Source organism: Rosa chinensis, chromosome 1 (assembly GCF_002994745.2).
Source record: "Rosa chinensis cultivar Old Blush chromosome 1, RchiOBHm-V2, whole genome shotgun sequence".
Classification (NCBI taxonomy): domain Eukaryota; kingdom Viridiplantae; phylum Streptophyta; class Magnoliopsida; order Rosales; family Rosaceae; genus Rosa; species Rosa chinensis.
Window position 1 is genome coordinate 66,321,877 of NC_037088.1, and position 19,124 is coordinate 66,341,000.

At 38.6% G+C, this 19,124-nt stretch overlaps 3 protein-coding genes across 4 annotated transcripts; 2 read left to right on the plus strand and 1 right to left on the minus strand.

Moving 5' to 3' along the window:
- Nucleotides 1–379: 379 nt before the first annotated feature.
- On the minus strand, nucleotides 380–5,687 carry LOC112172576. Its single transcript, XM_024309981.1, has 5 exons — nucleotides 5,553–5,687; nucleotides 4,577–4,921; nucleotides 2,693–4,221; nucleotides 2,494–2,630; nucleotides 380–2,346 (listed from the first exon to the last, which is right to left on the minus strand). Exons 1-5 carry the CDS (start codon nucleotides 5,685–5,687, stop codon nucleotides 380–382), a joined length of 4,113 nt encoding a protein of 1,370 aa, XP_024165749.1.
- On the plus strand, nucleotides 5,292–9,441 carry LOC112183332 (O-acyltransferase WSD1). Of its 2 annotated transcripts, none has more exons than XM_024321678.2 (7): nucleotides 5,292–5,942; nucleotides 6,915–7,499; nucleotides 7,842–7,908; nucleotides 8,214–8,329; nucleotides 8,462–8,671; nucleotides 8,754–8,891; nucleotides 9,010–9,441. In XM_024321678.2, exons 1-7 carry the CDS (start codon nucleotides 5,703–5,705, stop codon nucleotides 9,193–9,195), a joined length of 1,542 nt encoding a protein of 513 aa, XP_024177446.1. In that variant the 5' UTR covers nucleotides 5,292–5,702; the 3' UTR covers nucleotides 9,196–9,441. The 2 variants fall into 2 exon arrangements, with proteins under 2 accessions (XP_024177446.1, XP_024177447.1); XM_024321679.2 differs by having other exon boundaries at nucleotides 5,296–5,942; nucleotides 8,217–8,329; nucleotides 9,010–9,440.
- A 932-nt stretch (nucleotides 9,442–10,373) lies between these two features.
- On the plus strand, nucleotides 10,374–13,145 carry LOC112183351 (protein BOBBER 1). The gene is made up of 6 exons (XM_024321709.2): nucleotides 10,374–10,911; nucleotides 11,678–11,850; nucleotides 12,127–12,175; nucleotides 12,392–12,558; nucleotides 12,682–12,765; nucleotides 12,869–13,145. Exons 1-6 carry the CDS (start codon nucleotides 10,482–10,484, stop codon nucleotides 12,905–12,907), a joined length of 942 nt encoding a protein of 313 aa, XP_024177477.1. The 5' UTR covers nucleotides 10,374–10,481; the 3' UTR covers nucleotides 12,908–13,145.
- The last annotated feature ends 5,979 nt before the right edge of the window (nucleotides 13,146–19,124 follow it).

Sequence of the window (19,124 nt, forward strand, 5' to 3'; positions counted from 1 at the left end):
GAAAAAAAAATAACAAAGTTTATCGATAGAAAAACAAAAAAAAACTAACAATCAATAATGAATCTAAAATGAGACCGAAATTAGTTCAAAATTAGACTGAAACCAGTTCAAAATCATACTTACCAAAATCATAATAAAATCAGTCCAAAATCACAATAAATCTCAGAAAGAGAGAGCAAGAAATCTTACCTAGTGCTGTACCTACTCGACCATGCCATGTATAATGTTTACTAATCTCGATCTGTTCTTGAACGAAGAAAAGGAGATCGAAGAAGAATAAGAGTGACATGGCACTTGATCATCTCAAGAATGAATCTTACTCGGTGTTCTTATATAGTTTTTTTTATTACAAGGAAGCCCGAAGGCAAACGACAAAAACCTAAAACACAATTAATCTGGGTTTGGACAAACCAAATAGATCAGCTTCCAGAAGAGGCACAACATCAGTAGGAGGAGAGCTAAAGAATCTGCATCCAGGCTCAAAACCATGCCCAATATTTGCTAACAAATCAGCCACTGAATTACATTCTCTGTAAACATGGATAAGGGACACATTCCAATCCCTACTCAAGAGTTCCTGACAACTTGCCACAATACTATAAAGAGGATGGAGATGAGCAATGGGAGAGAGGACCAAATTAACCGCAACAAGTGAATCCATTTCAATTTTCAATTGTCTACACTCATTCTGCCAAGCCATTTCCATTCCTTTAAGAAGCCCCCAAAGTTCAGCCTCAACAACTTGACCAATGCCCAACTTGACAGCAAAACCATTCATCCATTCCCCCTTATCATTTCCAAGGGCTCCTCCAGCACAGATAATCCCAGTGTTTTTGTGAAAACTACCATCAACATTTAACTTAAACCAATCCTTAGGAGGAAACTGCCAACACAGCTGAGCCATCAGTCTTGGGGGTTTAGCATGTGTAATCATATTTGCTTCAAAGTAATCTCTGGTAGACTGATGAATGATTAAACTAGGCCAAAATGGAAAATTAAAAGTATGATCCATGATGATGCTACACCTCCATTTCCAAATATACCAAAGCCCCATAGCAAAATAACAACACCAAGGAACCTCGTATTGCATTATCACAGAGGATTTTAAATTGACAAGCAACCAATCATTGAAAGGAAGAGTGTAAGATGAGGAGAACTCACTTGTAGGGTGGAGGGCAGGCCAAATCCTCATAGAAATATTACAGTCTTTGAAAAGATGGTTCAAGGATTCAAGTGGGAAGCCGCATCTAGGACAACGAGTATCAGTAGCCAAGCCTCTACGAACTCTGCCGTCATTCGTTAGCAATCTATCATGCACAAGGGTCCATAAAAAGGTTTTCACCTTATGAGGGATTTGAAGCTTCCAAATAAAGTTCCATAGCCATGGTTGATGTTCCAAGTTCAAAAACAGAGAGTGATAAGCAGTTTTAACAGAAAAGTTACCATTCTGAGATAACCTCCAAATGATCGTGTCATCACCACTGCGAATACCTCCTGCATGCATACTCAAAATTTTTAACTTCACATCCTCAGATAGAAATTCTTGCACCCGGTGTAAAACCCATCCACCACAATAAACATCACACACTCTTAGCCCTTCGAGATTGGGAGGAATAGGCTTCAAAGCAGTAGCAGCCAAAACACCAAGACCTGTCCAATTATCATTCCAGAAGGAAATTTGCGTCCCAGATCCAATCCTCCATTTAGACCCCTGAGGGAGCAGTTGCGCTCCATATAGGATGCCTTTCCATGTACTAGAACTAGAAGGAAAAGGTGATGTTAGCTTTCGCAAAATGCAATCATCTTTGAGATATTTTTTATTCAAAGCCTGGGCCCACAACTCTTGTTCCCGTTGCAAAAGCCTCCATCCTGTTTTAGCTAGCACAGCCTGATTCATCATACAAGTCTTCTTCAAACCCAAGCCACCGTAACATTTAGGTTTACAGACTGTATCCCACTTCACAAGATGAATTTTCTTCTGTTCTTCATTGTGCCCCCAGAGAAAGTTCATGTTCAAACGATCAAGAGTATTACAAATGGACATAGGAAGTCTTACTGATTGCATAGTATAAATTGGTAGTCCAGCTGTAACCGATTGAATTAGGGTGTGTCTCCCAGCCATCGAAAGGGTATGACTTTTCCAAGAAGTGAGTCTGAGTTGGACCTTCTCCACTAGGCCTTTATAAGTCTCAGGGGTAACTCTTGAGTGTAGCAGAGGCACTCCAAGATACTTCCCTAAGTCATCAGTTAATGGAGAACCACAAATGTCTGATAATTGAGTAGCAAGCCCTTCCTCAGTATTTGGAGAACAGAAAAGGGAGGATTTTTCAAAGCTTACTTCTTGGCCTGAATTTAAGCAGAAGCAATCAATACAAGAACGCATTACCTCAGCTTGAGAAAGAGAAGCCTCTGCAAATAAGATCAAGTCATCTGCAAAGAAAAGATGGGAGACTGCAGGGCCATTTCTAGAGATTTTCACCGGTTTCCACGTACCTTGTTCTACTTGAAAATTAATTAAATGCGAAAGCTTCTCCATACATAAGACAAACAGGTAAGGGGACAAAGGATCACCCTGCCTTAGCCCACTCTCTGGACTGATATTTTCAGTGGCTTCTCCATTAATTATGACTCTGGAATTAACAGAGGTAAAACACTGAATCATCAGCTGTAATAATTTACCCCGAATACCCACTTCCCATAGCACACTTTTAATAAAATGCCACTGAAGCTTGTCATAACTTTAGCAAGATCAATCTTCCAAGCCATAAACCCAAGGTTCCCTCGGGAGTTTCGAAACTTATGCAAAAGCTCTTGAGCTACAATAATATTGTCAGTAATATTTCGGCCAGGAATAAAACTAACCTGAGTAGGAGAGACTAGCGTACTCATCATGGGCCTTAATCTTTGCACAATGATCTTTGAGACCACTTTATACAAAGTGTTGCAAAGACTAATCGGTCTCATCTGCTTCATGGAGAGAGGGCTTGCCACTTTGGGAATTAAAGCAATGAGTGTGTTATTCAGGTTTTCAGGGAGCTCACATTTATCAAAGCACTCTTTAACCATCTTAATAATGTCATCTTTGCATGTTGACCAATGAGCCTGGAAGAACTTTGCAGGAATTCCATCAGGACCTGGAGCTTTGAGCCCACCAATGGAGAACATACTAGTCTTTATTTCTAATTCAGAAACATCACGACTGAGGTCACCAAGATCACTTGGATCAATTCTTGGGAAACGATTAGGAATAGCTTCAATTACTCCTAAAGTATTCTTTTCTCTGAATAATCCCTTGAAATAGCTAACAGCAATAGAGTGCAGATAATTTCTATCAGTCCTCCAAGTGCCATACTCATCTTCAAGCCCTTCAATTCTGTTTCTTCTTCTACGAATAATGGTGGACAGATGAAAGAATTTGGTTTTCTTATCCCCCTCTCTCAGCCATGTATTTCTCGATTTTTGTTTCCAGAAAATCTCTTCACTGGATAAAATCTCATGATATTCTTTCGTCAATTCCTTCTCCAGATTCACAAGAAAGGGAGACTTCCTTTGGCAGAGGACCGTTTGAATACCTGCAAGGCGAGCAATCAATCTTCTTTTTTTCCTAAAGATATTCCCAAAAACTTCCACATTCCATTTCTTCACTGCATCTGTAAACAAGGCCATTTTGTTGGAGATTGAAACTTCCTCCATAGACCAATTTTGCTTTGCAAATTCTCCAAACCCCGAGTGATTCAGCCACATTGCCTCAAAACGGAACGGTTTGAGAGTTAGAGAAGGAGTTTGAGCTCTACTTAAACTGAGAAAAATAGGACAATGATCAGATTTAAGTCTTGCAACATGCTGAACAAAAGCATCTGGGAACTCATGTCTCCACGAAATATTACAGATGCCTCTATCCAATCTCTCCAAAATCTCTTCCCCATTTCTGGTAGCCTTCCAAGTAAAATCAGCACCAATGTAGCCCATATCAATCATGAAGTTTCTGTCAACCCAAGTTGCAAACCTACCCCCACCAAGAACAGCTCGTCCCCCTTGTTTATCCGCATCTGAAATTAACTCATTAAAATCACCAGCAATAAGCCAAGAGATAGTACAATGGGAGTTAAAATTATCCAAATAGGACCATAACTCATCACGTAAAACAGGATCAGGACTCGCATAAACAGCAGTGAAGAACCATTGCTTATCCGCAGATTCAGTGACAAGAGAGGTAATAGACTGAAAATTACTATCCACCACTCAAGTTTCACATGTCGTTCATCCCATAAAAGCCAAAGACCACCAGAAAAACCATTAGCATCCTCAATAGCAAAAGACGAAAATCCCAAAGATTTTGCAACCTTTTTAGCTTTGTCTCCACTAATTCGAGGCTCAGAAATCGCCAAAACATTAAATCTATATATTCTTCTCAAATCCTGAATAATATCAGGCAGTTTGGAGTCTGCAGCACCTCTTACATTCCAATATAAGATACTCGACATGATAACAAAGTTTTAAGAGAGTGAAAGCCAAGGGCATAACCCTATCCATGCGTAGTTCTAGTTTCCTCCATGGAAGAAGAAACTACACCTACCATATCTGCATTAGAACTACCATCTTCAGTAATAATATCTTTACTTACCCCAGATGAGCTAGCACACACCAATGATATTGTACCGACCATGTAAACATTCTCATCCTTTCCCAATAGAGTACTCACAACATCATTTGGGTCAGAGGCCTTTGAGGGAGAAGGAGCAGATGAGTTAAGAGCCTGTGAAACAACTTGTGGTTGAATAACAAAGGGTCTAACAGCAATTCCATTGGTTACATCTTTTAGGGCTTTCCTCTGTCGGGTAGGCTTCTTCAAAACTCTCCCCTTAACCTGACTTGGATCAGCATCACTTGTTGCTCGCTCAGTAATAGGGAGAGAGGTGTTCTTATATAGTTATATAAAGCTAGATTACATAGAAAACCCATGACCTCAATATTGGGGGACGCGCATACTGGCGTCCAAGCCCACTTTTTACTGCTATTATTGCTCTCGCCAGTGATTGATCGAGCACCGTCTAGAGTACTTTTACAGATACCTTCTAAAGTTAATCCAATTTAAAGAGCTAGCTAGGTCGGCAGCTGAAGCATACTTGATCTGCCTAACCAAAGTCGATTGAATATAAATCTAAGCGGAAAAAAAAAAAAAAACACCAGCAAAATGAATGGAGGTGCGGGGAATCGAGCAAAATGAACCCCATGCCCCTCGCATGCGAAGCGAGCGCTCTACCATATGAGCTACGCCCCCATCAAATAATAACCTACCGATTCACCTATAATTAAGTGTGGTTTTATTGCACTCAGGGTCCCTCTTTCTTGGGCTTAGTCTCGTAACCCATCACTATCACGTCTGAAAGTCAATGCCTTGGTCACTTGTTAGAAAGAATGTGTCTGGAGCTATCGGGCGAAGACAGAGTTTCTATCAGAAATGGAAGGGTTCCCCTCAGATTCTGTTATTCCAGTCTTCATAGAAGTTTCCCAATAAGGAAACCAAGCTTCACTACTAATCTAACACGCACCTTCCAACTCCGGACTATAGAACTTTTAGTTGAATCACCACCTTCACCTAGTCCAAACCTAACAGTCTCTGATCGACCCAAGCTCCAAATTTCCCAACCTTCTACTTTCCCCAGTATCCCCACATATGAAACCATCACCTGGCCAAAGCCATGTATATAAAGACAAGAAAAGACCCAGATGGAGACACAAGCAGCTTGCTACTGAACTTTGGGGCAGAGATGGAAGATCAGCAACCAAGTCTAAGCCCGGCAGCGCGTCTGTTTCACTCACCAAAGTTCAGCTGCTATATTGTCATAAGAATGGGGTGCAGCATCAGGATCCATCCTGAAGTAATCAGCGCCGGCTTGAAGGAAACCTTGTATAAGCATCCTCGCTTCTCTAGCAAAATGGTAAACACAAAATACTTCTATTCCCGTTTCTTTTGTGATCAAATGTGCCTTTAGTACATTGCTCTATACATGTTCTTGGTTTGTGCCCTTGACATTAACATTTCAAGAAGTACAATATACAGTTTGGTTAATGTAGCTGTTTAGCTTTATAGAATCTTGTTGATAGGTGAACGAGGATAGCATACATGTTAGGTAAAAAAATGAGATGGAACAGGGTTTCTATTAGGCAATGTGATTCAGAATCTTTGTGTGAAGGAGGCGGTGATTTGTCAATTTATACCATTCTAGCTCTAGTGAAAATGTATATGAAGCCTTGGATTTCCATTATTTCAGTAGAATCTTAGGTAGAACCTAATATTTTCCCAACAAGGAAAGCAAGGTGGTACTACTGCTACTAGGTAGGCTTTTTATTTCCAAACTTTATCAGTTCCCCAGAATCCCCACATTTTAAACATCGCATGGTTGAAGCCATGGATGTAAAGAGAAGAAAAGATGGAAAATAAAACAGACCTACATGTAATCAAAAACATAAAATTGGAGAATGTCATGATGAATATTTATTCTCTAATGAAGATCCAAAGCCTAATTCTAAGCTCGGCAGCAGTTTGTTTCATTCACCGAAATTCAGCTGTTACATTGTTTAACAATAGGCAGCAAGACAAGAATCAATCTGGAAGCTGTTAAAGACAGCTTGAAGCAAAATTTTCCTAATCATCCTTGCTTCTCTAGCATAATGGTCTACAATAGTTGCTTTTCTCTTGCTTGGTTAAATGTGTTTCCTTTTCTTTTTCCTGGATTTGCTTTCTGTACATGGATCTTGGTTTATGCCATTTCAATGATTTGGCTTGACTGGACATCTGTAGGTGTAGGGTACAGAAGATCACTTTTTCAGATTGGAATCTGAAGTACAATCTATAATTTGGGAACATGGATCTTTTTTTTTTTTTTACTGTTATAAAATTTTGTTAATAGGTGAAGGATAGAAACTTATGTGGTAAAAAGAGATGGATACAAGTTCCAATAAATATGGAGGACCATGTTATTGTTCCAAACATGGATTCAGATATGGAGGATGCTGACCAATTTGTCAGAGACTACATTTCCCACCTTACCAAAAGCCCTCTTGACCTTTCCAAGCCACTATGGGAAGTCCATATCCTCAATGTCAAAACATCTGATGCAGAAGCTGTTGCAGTGATTCGGATTCACCACTCGATTGGGGATGGCGCATCCCTCATGTCACTTCTACTAGCTTGTACCAGAAAAACATCGGACCCGGATGCATTGCCTAGTGTTCCAACCAAGAGGAAACATGAGGATAGTTCTTCAAGTGAATCGAGCGTGTTCTGGTGGTTGTTATTGGCTATTTGGTCAGCAGTAACATTGATAGGGAACACTCTTGTTGATATTGTGCTGTTTGTAGCCACTATTCTGGTTTTGAAAGACACAAAGACTCCTATTAAAGGTCCACCTGGGGTTGAGCTTACTGCCAAGCGCTTCTTGCATCGAACAGTTAGTTTTGATCACATCAAACAAGTGAAGAATGCTATGAACATGGTATGTTAGTTACACTATTTACTTATAGTTTTAGTATTAAATGGATCTAGCAGACTGTTGTTCAAATTCATAATGATAGATAAATATGCACAGTGGCTGTCAGGAACTTCTTCGGCTGAAAATGAATAACCTACTATTGTTTCTCTACTCTTTATGCTCATAAAGGATATTAAAAAAGAAGATAAGGTTTGATCTAAGCATGGTCTTAACTTTAGAAGTAACTGAAACCATAACATTGTCACACCATCATAAGCGAATGTGGTTGATCAACCATGTGCTTGATGGGGCTTGTTTCAAACATCTCACGGGACTCATACTTAATTGCTGTTTACATTTTACCAGACCATCAATGATGTTGTATTAGGAGTGACACAGGCGGGTCTATCGCGATATTTGAACTGCAGATATGGTAAGATCTCTTGGCCTAATCCAGCAGATTATATCAGTGTTCTGTTACTTTTAGCTTAGTCACCAGTACTGTTTTTTCTCTTTCTTATCACTTGGAAAACGTTAAGATAAGATGATAAATCTGTGTTATGGTTGTAGAACTCGTACTAGCCAATTTGAACTTTCTCCGCTTTCCATGTTAAACTGTAGCTTCTCCAGATCCTTTCCACTTGCTCATACAAGTTCATTAATACTTGAGGAAAAACTTATCAATACCGGAAAATACTCTTTAGTATCTAATAAGTAATAACACATTTTTGTGTTTAGCAGCAGGTGAAAATGAGAAAGATGAGGGAGCAAAGAAGAAGGGACATAATCTACCAAAAAGTATCCGCCTTAGAGCAAATGTTCTCGTTAATTTACGACCAGCTGTTGGGATCCAGGTGATCAATAGTTCAAAATAGAGTAGCGCTCAATCCTCAAGCTGTTTTTTTTTTTTAATTCAATAACCACGTTCTCTGTACTGATTAAGAAAATGGTTCTTCTTCAGTGTTCTCTAATTACATGTATAACAGGAACTGGCCGATATGATGGCTAAGAAGTCCAAGACCAAGTGGGGTAATAGGATTGGATATGTCCTGGTACCCTTCACCATTGCTCTACAAGATGACCCTTTGGATTATGTTCGTGGAGCCAAGTTGCTTATGGATCGGAAAAAGCACTCATTAGAAGCATTTTGCACATACTTAAGTGCCAATCTTTTAACCAAACTAATCGGAGCAAAGGTACAAAATCATTATTCACTGTCTGTTTGTTCATATAGAGGAGTATAGTTTTGCAGTTACAGATAGTTGTATGGTTTTACAGGGAGCTGGAGCAGTAGCACACAGAGTTCTTTGTAATTCCACATTAGCATTCACAAACTTGATTGGTCCCCTCGAAGAAATTAGCTATTACGGGCATCCAATTACTTACATTGCTCCTAATGTTTACGGCCATCCACATGTAGGTTTTCTCGTTTCATTTATTTGTTCTTGTACTGACTTCAGACCATACAATAAACAAGGTTTTCATCATTTTGTTCTCTCAATTTTCGCTCATTGTTGTTGCACTTTGGTGGCAGGCATTGCACATGCATTTTCAAAGCTATGTTGACAAAATGACTATTAGCTTAGCCTTTGACCCCGATTTAATCCCTGATCCTGAAAAGTTGTTGGATGATTTAGAAGAATCACTCAAACTCATTCGCGATGCTGTTGTCGAAAAGGAGCTCAACATTGCCAAGGAAGGAAGAAGCAGCTGTGTTTAGCCAAATGAGTCCCAGAGATTTGCAACATTTTTTCTGCCCAAGTATAGTTCTATGTAGGCATTGTCGATTATCTATATCCATGGTTTAGGTTCTTTTCTTATTGTTGCATTAGATAAGCAACATGAATGTGAGTTTCAAACTAAAACAAAGGTTTATGAATTTGCAAATGGCATGTGTATGTATTAACAAAAAGAACCTCTACGCTGTACTGCATCATAGAAACTTGAATCAATCTTGCATCAAATATTTAACTTAGCAATTTCAAAAGCAAAATTACTCACTCTTTCACTAAAAGGCAAAGAAAATCAGGGTAAGAAAGCAGAACTCATAAAACATCCCATGATACTGGGTAGGCATGAATTAACTAGAGGAATCAGTCAAACTCATCTACGATGTTGTTGTCGAAAAAGGTTTCTACATTGCCAAGGAAGAAGCTGTGTGGCACTAAATGAGTTCTTGAGATGTGGAACTTTTTTTTCTGCCTAAAGAATAGTTCAATATAGGCACTGTTGATTCAACTTACCATATATTCAATGGCTGTGACAATGTTGTATCTCTAATGTTGAATTTGGCGCCTTCTGGTAAATAGGATACTAGATGTAGTGGATTGAATGAATAAGTCAAACTTTTGATTATCCATAGTGAAACGGTTTTGAGAAGCCAAGAAGCTGATGCAATTTGTTAATCTCAAATATTCTTAATTGCTTTTGAAGTAATGTTCTTGTGAAATTAGTTTGTAAGTAAAATTTGATAAAACTAATATAAATGTTCGTAACATCTCATTTCTTGACTTTCCTCTACAAGGTCGTTAGATGCCTCAGATGAGTCCTATGACCGAGTTATTTGTTCTTTCATCATTGTACGGAGCAAAATTAAAACTGAGTGGATCCGCAATCACCAATTCTTCAGTGTCGAAGTCAGCCTATCACACACGGATCAATATAAACCACACTACACAACTAGTCCATAAACATCGAAACCAAAAACCTAGTCTAATCCGAGCAAAAAGAAAGCCTCAAATCTTGATTTGTCCAAAATTAGGGTTGGACTCGGATCCTAAAAACTCGACACTGTTCATGGGTATTATCGTAATTACAAAAAATTTATATAAATATATATATTCAAAAATGAAAAATAAGGAGTTTAATCCCAAATGTGGAAAAAGCTTTCTGGAAGTCTCTCTAATAATCTTGACCGATTTGAGTCCCCCTATATAAATAGCTCAAAATTACAGCGGAACCATAAACCCTAAACGATCCAAAAGCTCTCTACTTTTCTGATCAGCGATGGCGATAATCTCCGATATCCAAGAGGAGCAGCAACAGAGCTCAGCGCAAGCCAAATCGGCGTCGGCGTCGGCGTCGGCGTCGGCGTCGTCGTCGTCGGGGGCGAGAGTGGGAGCGACCTCGTTTAGCACGAAGTTCGATCGGAACAACACGTCGGGGTTTCTGGAGAAGGCGTTGGAGTTTCTGGCGCAGGAGAGCGACTTCATGAGGCGGCCGACGGCGGAGAGGGATCTGGTGGCGATATTCAAGGCGGTGAGGGAGAAGGAGAGGAAGAAGATGGAGGAGGAGAGGAAGAAGAGGTGGGCGGCGGAGGAGGAGGAGAAGAAGAAGAAGGAGGCGGAGGTCAAGGCCAAGGAGGAGCCTAAGGCGGAGCCCAAGGTGGTGGAGGAGAAGAAGGAGAAGGAGGTGGAGGAGAAGAGTGGCAAGAGAGGTATGGATCATGAGCTGTTTGAGCTTTTTGATTTCGAAGATATAAACTTTTTGTTGCCTTTAGTTATATGATTTTGTTTGATTGCCGGCATTAGGAATGAGATGTTTGAATTGAAATGTTGAAATTTTACAGAAGAACAATGTGTTTGTTTGTATAGGGTGGAAGACAATGGGATGAAATGTATGAACTCTAGAATTGGTATGAAATTTCGGTGAAGAACAATGGGTTTATATAGTGTGAAAAGTTTTGAACTTGGAATCTGTTAGCAGATGAATTGTGGTTTTGCGATGTGATAGTTTCATGTTTTTGGATTTCAGGAAATGTGTTAGGATGTAGAAAGATAATGTGATTGTTGTCATATATGGTTTGTAAGAAATTAGTGATTTTAAACCATATGTTTGTAAGACTCTGGGTCCATGACCTCCATATCAAGCAGTGCTCACATTGAATTTGCAAATATATTTTCCCAAACATAATGTGATTTCAGGAACTGCACATAAAACATGTATGGGGTTTTGTAAGAAATTGGCGATTTTAAGCCATATGTTTGAAGATTTTGAATTCGTTGTTCTGTGGCATATATGAGGGTTTGTAGGAAATTGGCGATTTTAAACCATATGCTTGGGCAAAGATAATTTGGTTGTTGTGGTATTGGAATGTTGAAGCACAGTATAATTGTTTATACAAATGCTAATTGTGTTCGCTGCCCCAAGTACACAGAGTATAGTTATATATTCTTGATTTAACTCTGATTATTTATGTGCAGTTCCAAACAAAGGGAATGGGCTTGATATGGAGAAGTACTCATGGACCCAGAGTCTGCAGGAGGTTAATATAATCATTCCAGTGCCTGCTGGAACTAAATCAAGGGATATTGTTTATGAGGCAAAGAAGAACCGTCTGAAGTTTGGACTGAAGGGTCAGCCTCTTATAATTGATGTAAGTCTGCTGCTTTATTATTCATATTATATTATTATTAGTCTGCCGTGTATCACAAACAACTAGATATGATATGAATGCATAGAGTAGTTTACTACATGGTAAAGTTTCAAGCAGAACAGTAGATTTAGATAGAGATCCTACACATAATAAAAAATAGTGGCAGATGAGAATGCGTGTGCATGACCTATACTAAAACGATGATGGTTCTAGTCTGGAATGATTGTTTCTGTATTAATTTTTTGGCCTCTTCTAATGTACATTAAATACTTGCAGGGGGAGCTCTATCAGTCTATCAAGCCTGATGATTGCTTATGGAGCATAGGTATGTTGGTGCATACAAAGTCATGGCATTTCATTTTAGTTCTCCTCATTGTTAAACGAGAATTTTAGAGTCCCAAATGATATGGTAGCACACCTAAATGCTTGTGTTTATGGGGACTGCTTCACTTCAGTTGCTGTCTCCTTAAATACCTGTTATGGAGGGGTACTGGCTTGTGAATGGTTAAGTGGATTTAATGATGGTTCATCACCTTTGCAGAGGATCAAACTGCTGTCTCTATTCTCCTGACCAAACACAACCAACTGGAGTGGTGGAAAGCTCTGCTGAAAGGTGACCCTGAAATAGACACTCAGAAAGTTGAACCGGAGCCAAGCAAATTGTCTGACCTGGATTCAGAAACACGTCAGACCGTCGAAAAAATGATGGTAAAGTCGCAACTGCTGTTTAATTTGTTTTCCAATTTCCTCCTTGAAACTTACCGGGAACCATCTGGAGCGTTATGCTCTGTGAACACATGATTTCTAAGCTCTATATGTTTTACTTCACAGTTTGATCAGCGGCAGAAGCAGATGGGCCTTCCAACCAGTGAGGAGATGCAGAAGCAGGAGATCTTGAAGAAATTTATGTCTGAGGTGATTTATTATGGCTCTAATACACTAATCACTTGCTTTGTATGAAATTGTTTTTTGCACCTGCTATCAAATTTACTGATGTTCAGGCGTTATCTCTTTGCAGCATCCGGAAATGGACTTCTCAAGGGCCAAGATACAGTAAATGGGGTTGATGCGGTTTTGCTGACTATGGTCTTGTTTGGCTGAGAAGATTGGTGTGCTCCGACCGTGGAAAATATATTCAGCTCAGCTTTGCTTATTTTGTAGGGTTATCTAAGTAGAAGGGTTCAAATGGGGGGTTTGGATCGCATATGTTTTAACAGTTTGCTTTTAAACTAGTAATCTAGTATAAATATCTCTTTCCTTTCCATCCATTAATCCAATGCCTTTTCTCCCAATTTTATCGTGGGCATCGAAATTGATCTTAGAAACTCTTGGCCTCTTAGTAGGTGTCGTTTTGCATCCTGACTATGAACTGGCCAGAGTTCAGTTCTGATATATCAACTCCCTGTCCGTTAATCCCACGGATGGCAATTCTTATGACATGGTAGTGCATGCACCATGCTTATGTGACATGGTACTGCATTGACATTCTTTTTGGCCCAGGTATCATCAAGACATCAAGTGTTGCTAAGGTAGTGTTTTCCGGTCCTCAAAGAACTCCGCCCCGCTCACAAAACATTGCACATTTAATGGCGATTTGTATCCATTTGTATATGCAGCCGGCGTAAACTCCTCGCAATAGTTGACAGGTGTGTGTGAAAATCAGTATTTCCTGTGTGCTTTCCAAGAAGAACTCAAATAAACCACTTCCATGATCTCGCAGCGATCAGATTATCGTTAAATGTATCAGTTGGGGTCATGAATTTCCAGGTCCTGGGCTGTTAAGGAAGACGAAAAAGAAAACTTGGTGGATCTGAATAATGCTCGTGTCATTTGGTCCAAATCAAAAAACGTCCATCCAGTTCAAGCACCCTCTCTCACCCCTTGTTTGACTAAAAGCAAAGCCACACGGCACCCAATCGTCACTCCGCAATTTGCACACTTAAACCACAAGCCGCCACGTGCTGAGATGCATGCCACTCGGGTCATACTCAGACGCCTCTTTTCCCAAAAAGGCGATGTTCTAATCTAGGGCACCACCACGAGATTGTCCTATAGTGAGGGAGGTATTGGAGGCTTGGACAACAAGCAAGAAATAGACCACCTTGTTGTTTATACCTTCGTACTCTTCCAGAGTCTGCATTTGAATCATATCACCCTTTACTTAGAGATCAAAAGATGGACTTGTTCCCCTCCGGCGTTATTTCGAGTGGCCCTCGTTGTCCGTTGGTGATCGAGGTGTTCGTTGGAGTTTAGCAATTGAATAACAGACAAAGAAGTGTTGCTAGGTTTTGAGCTACGGTGGAAAGGACGACCTGCAATCCTTGTCCTCTCTTATTATTGTGTCCCCTGTTGCCTTCACGACCTTTTCTTCCGACTTTGATGCGTAATTCATATTATACAAAAATATTTTACAAGAAAGTACGAAAGTTAGGATGAAGATATTGGTTGTTTCGGAGACATTTAAAGCCTCTTATAAGGTACCCATACGAGTCTAACCTACCGTAAAAATTTTATGCTATTCGCACTTTCGACAAAGCTTTCCACGTTGAACAACAGAACCATATCTACTGGTTGCACGTTAACACCATTTTTTCCGTCCGGTGTTGATGAGTTTGGTATAGAGTCTTTTCGTTAATTAATGAAAATAGTTTTGCCCCTATCTCACAATAGGTTTTGGCTTATCAAGAACGGCATGAAGCTAAATTGTGATTTGTGAAAAGGGATGTTAGCCATAGCCATAAACTTCTGATTAGACCATAGAAAATTCCCGATATGCACGTGGTCCTATATATGATTGTCGGTATTTGCTTTTGTTGCTGATATGACTATGCCTTATGCAGTGGCTGTCCCTTTCTAATCTCCCCCTTCTGGAATTGAAAACTATTGAAGGTACGAACTTACCTCTTTTAGTTTATTACTAGAAACTACCAGCCTACCAGCATACCTTGATCACTTAATGAATGATGTGTGAGTCTGTGACTGTGTGAGTTATGAGATCAAAATGTTCCTTTCTCTCGCTCTCAATTCTAATTTAATTAAGGTTTAAATTATATATTTATATTTTGTGGGTAATTTAATTGGGAGAGAAAGGTAAAAAATGATAAACTAATATTACATATTACTATTTATAGACTTTCGAGCTATAGTATAGACTAGCGCCTAACGTTTTTTCAAACATAAGCTTTGTATACGTAGAAGTTGAAACGAAATAGTTCATAGGCTCAAGAAGAAGCACCAAAGATCTCAGAATAATTTATCCAAAAAAAAAAAAAACCGAATCGAAAATCAAATACTTAGATTCATGCTCTTCCTGTAATCGAATACCCACCGAAAAGATTTGCAACCAAACTCCAGCTCCACTCTTCTTGTCTTCCCCAATTTAAGACCTTAATTTATCAAACCATCAATAACCCAACCTTACAAACCAAATTGAAATTACCAACTAAACACCATGGATAGGTTTGACCTTACCGTAGAAGGAATTGATTTTAATTTAAATTTCAAAACCCCAAGTTTCTAGAATTGGTAACAGAAAGAAGGTGATTGAATTTTGGGTGGGTAGGGTGAGAGTGAGACAATAGTGAGCGTATTTCCTTAAGCAAATCCTCTTCTTCTTCTAATTGGTAACGAAAGCAAAACAAAGAGGCAGTCGGAGAAAAAAAAAAAAAAAACGAAGCGGTGCTGAAGAACAAAGAGGCAGACGGTCAAAACTGTCAAAGCGCAGCGTCAGGGGCAAAATTATCAAATCACTTGGAGGTACTGTTCATCCCCCGCTGGAGATTTAAAATAGAGAATAATTAGGCCTGGCTTTGCATTAAGGAACTGAAAACTATGACAGGTGCTTAACTCTGCTTAGTTTATTTGATCTGGGGATGAGTTTAAGTGGGATATTTGGATGTGTTTAGTTTATTGCTATACTTAACACTAATATAGAAAATATCTACTTGATCTGAAAATGACGCTTCACCAGCGGTAGGTAAAAATGACTTGTTAATTAATTAACTATCAGATTGCCTATCAGCAGAGAAAAGTTTTATTTCCTGGTTACTTTAGTATATATCAGATCGACTATGCTAAAGAAAAACCAAATCTATACTTTTACAGCGGCAAAATTAATTAGGCTAACTTCGTACATGATGGGATGATCAAATATGAAGTTAGGTCATAATGAATTCTCATGATATGCTCCATACAATGAACTAAATTTACAACTTCCGATTCGACGATGAACTAAATCAACAACTTCCGATTAGACTGTGAACTAAATCACAGGACTTCCGACTCCAAGAAGTACCCCACAAAACAAAACTTTGCATAAAGCACCCAATGGTTTATCTTCGCAAACTCAATAATGTGAAATGTGAACTGATCGACGACATCTTATCTTTCGAAGAGAGGACAAGTACAACATAATGACTGTCATGCGCGAACAAAAGTCCCTTGATAAAGAGTTGAGGCTCTGCTAGCTATGTATGCAACTACTATGCATGCATCTTGATGGTGTCTTGTTTCATTGAAAGGTTAGAGTCTCATTCACATCAGGTTAATTATAATCTCACAACTTGCCATACATACAAAATAGCAAAGCATATCATGGAGCCACTAGTTCTTAGATTTTAGCATGCTTTTTGCGCAAGTGGGTCCTTCCCCTACATCAATCATAGGCATGTATGTCCATGTCTGGACAAAGCGTCGAATTTTTCAGAAACTCAAACTCTAGCCATGTACGCAGCACTACCATTGTGTTTGCAGAGAAATTCTTAGGTGGGGGTTTCCCTACCACGTGTCTTTACGACCCTCCAATCATAAGAGAGGAAATTTTTCATTTTTTCCAAAATTGCCTCTGCTCCCTGAAGTGCAATACCCAAAACACCCCCCTGCTGGACAGTGATTGGCCCTCCCCACCACTTGTCCGTGCGGGTGCCCTACGCAAGATTCTCTCGTGTTTGCAAGGTTGTTTGTACGTATAGCAACTTGTACTAGCAAATAATTTTCGAGTAAGACAACATGTACTGCACCAGGAATTGAGGAAATGATTAATGATATATGCCTCCACTTTTAGGAGCGGTACCACTTTGTCAATTTCATGATCAAAATTATTCATTATAGATCGCCACGACTATAATGAAATTGTTCATTATAGATCATTATAGATCGCTACGACTATTATGAGGCTATGAGCTGAGAAAAACATATATACCTAATCTAATTTTATGTATTTCTGTTGATAAAATTGACGCCCTTACAATATCTTGATAACCACGTCCTATACCGACAATGATGAATATGAGAATCTATTATGTATATACATATTTTAGTGAAAATTCTATTATAGACTATGGTGCATGTTAACCATAGTCAAATTGGGAACCGCGCGTGTCGGTCACGCGCTGAATTTAGACTTGGTGCAGGTGGACCTTAATCTATAAAAAACTTTTCGATATTTTAGCTACTATATTGTTGGTGTTCTCCAATACATCATATGAGAGAAAGCTTCAAAATAAACACATTTTTAAAAGTTGTTCACATATGCATGTATACTACGGTCGTTAAAGTAGAATATTAGAAGATCAGTACGAATTATAGACCAACATTCTGTATACATTTAGGAACTCCTGAATGATGAAATTTGTGTGAACAATAAAACTAATCTAACAAGGTCCCCAAAAAAATGACAAGGTTAAGATAAAAATCATGTATTGTTCTTAGAGCATTTTTAGCAATACTAACCACTTTTTAGTTAAGTTTTGATCAAAGTAGCTAAAAAATTATTATTATTATTATTATTATTATTTTTCGATCGGAAGTGAGGCAGCAAGTCACCTTGGTTACGTTAGCGAGTTAGTAACACACCCACCCAGTCAATATTCAGACTGAGATCCACGAGTGTATCCCAGCAAAGCCAAACTAATCTCTTGCCATAGGCGCCGAAAGCCCCTCAAACCTGCTGGTCACAAACTGATGGGAGTTGGGACTCGAACTCTAGACATGGGGGTTCCATACTAGGCATTTCGAGCAACCTTACCACACCTAACAATTATTTTTACTAGCCACTTTAGAAATACATATACATCAATTTTCTCTATTTTAGCTAGTTTTGAATTTATATTATTTAATAAATAAATAGACAATAGTTTAAGTGTATTTATAAATTACACATAATAAATTAAAAGGAATGTTGTAAATTTACAAAAATAATTGAGAGTCTCATCTTGGTCTCTATATTTAGGAGCGAGACAACTAAAAATTAAAATGAAAAGTTACTTAGGGCTAGTTTGGGATTGTTGTGACTTAAAAAAAAAAAAAAAAACTATTGTTGCTGTGTTGTGAGAATAATCAACTGTGAATTAAAACATGTTCGTGTTTAGTAAAGAATACTTTTAAAAGTGCTGTCAGTACATAAAACAACTTCAAAGCGTGTTTTAATTGAAAGCAGCTTCTAAAAGCAACCTTTGGGTTGCTTCTAAAATCTGCTGTCTGTGACCTATAATTAAAGCTGCTTTTTATTTATTTACCAAATACAATAAAATCTAAAATTTTAGACAAAAACTGATTTTTTTTAAAAGCTAAGCAATCTCAAATTGGGTCTTAGGAGTCTGGTGCAGCTGTTAAAACTGATAAAAAAAAATCTAAACATGCTCTCTAAAATAGATAGAGAATCTGCTAAATATGCTCTTAGTGCAAGAGTTAAAATTAAATCTACTTTTTTTTTATTCAACCAGTAAATTTACCTAAATTCAATTTACCTTGGCAAGATCTTTTGGTGCAATTAATTTGAAAAATGAAAATTCTTACTTTGAAAACAAACTTATATGATAGAATAGGAAGGATGTCGAGACCTGACCTAACTTTTGTTTCTCCACCGAATCACTTGTGCTTGTTTTGGACGATGATACTACTATCCCTGCCAATATCATTAATTTTCCATAGTTATATTACAATGATGGCGACATTTACTAGCTATGTGAAAACTCAGTCTTAATACATATACGAATCTAATTTGTATCCATTCTAATTTAAATATCTGATCTCGTTAAAAATGTATATTATCTAATCTGATGTTAGTTTTGTCTTTGGTAGTATCTAGATACATGCTCACCTCATAATCTTGAGCAAATTTCTAATGGAATCACCAAGTTGATAGACTGCACTTAGGGCTGTCAATTCAGACACGACCCAATAACACGACTGGAAACTCGCAAGAAATAAAACTCGTTGAACTTGCACGATTAAAAAGCGAGTTAGCCGCGGGTCAACTCATCAACAAGAAGTGA

Coding starts and splice junctions, on each gene's coding strand:
- LOC112183332 (XM_024321678.2), top strand. CDS start 5,703: ATGTATATAAAGACAAGAAAAGACCCAGATGGAGACACAAGCAGCTTG. Junction 7,500..7,841: donor TGAAGAATGCTATGAACATG/GTATGTTAGTTA, acceptor ACATTTTACCAG/ACCATCAATGATGTTGTATT. Junction 8,330..8,461: donor GACCAGCTGTTGGGATCCAG/GTGATCAATAGT, acceptor CATGTATAACAG/GAACTGGCCGATATGATGGC.
- LOC112172576 (XM_024309981.1), bottom strand. CDS start 5,687: ATGGTTTCATATGTGGGGATACTGGGGAAAGTAGAAGGTTGGGAAATT. Junction 4,222..4,576: donor GTAGTTCTAATGCAGATATG/GTAGGTGTAGTT, acceptor AGTAATTTTCAG/TCTATTACCTCTCTTGTCAC. Junction 2,347..2,493: donor TAATTTTCAAGTAGAACAAG/GTACGTGGAAAC, acceptor GCTTAAATTCAG/GCCAAGAAGTAAGCTTTGAA.
- LOC112183351 (XM_024321709.2), top strand. CDS start 10,482: ATGGCGATAATCTCCGATATCCAAGAGGAGCAGCAACAGAGCTCAGCG. Junction 12,176..12,391: donor TGATTGCTTATGGAGCATAG/GTATGTTGGTGC, acceptor TCACCTTTGCAG/AGGATCAAACTGCTGTCTCT. Junction 12,766..12,868: donor TGAAGAAATTTATGTCTGAG/GTGATTTATTAT, acceptor ATCTCTTTGCAG/CATCCGGAAATGGACTTCTC.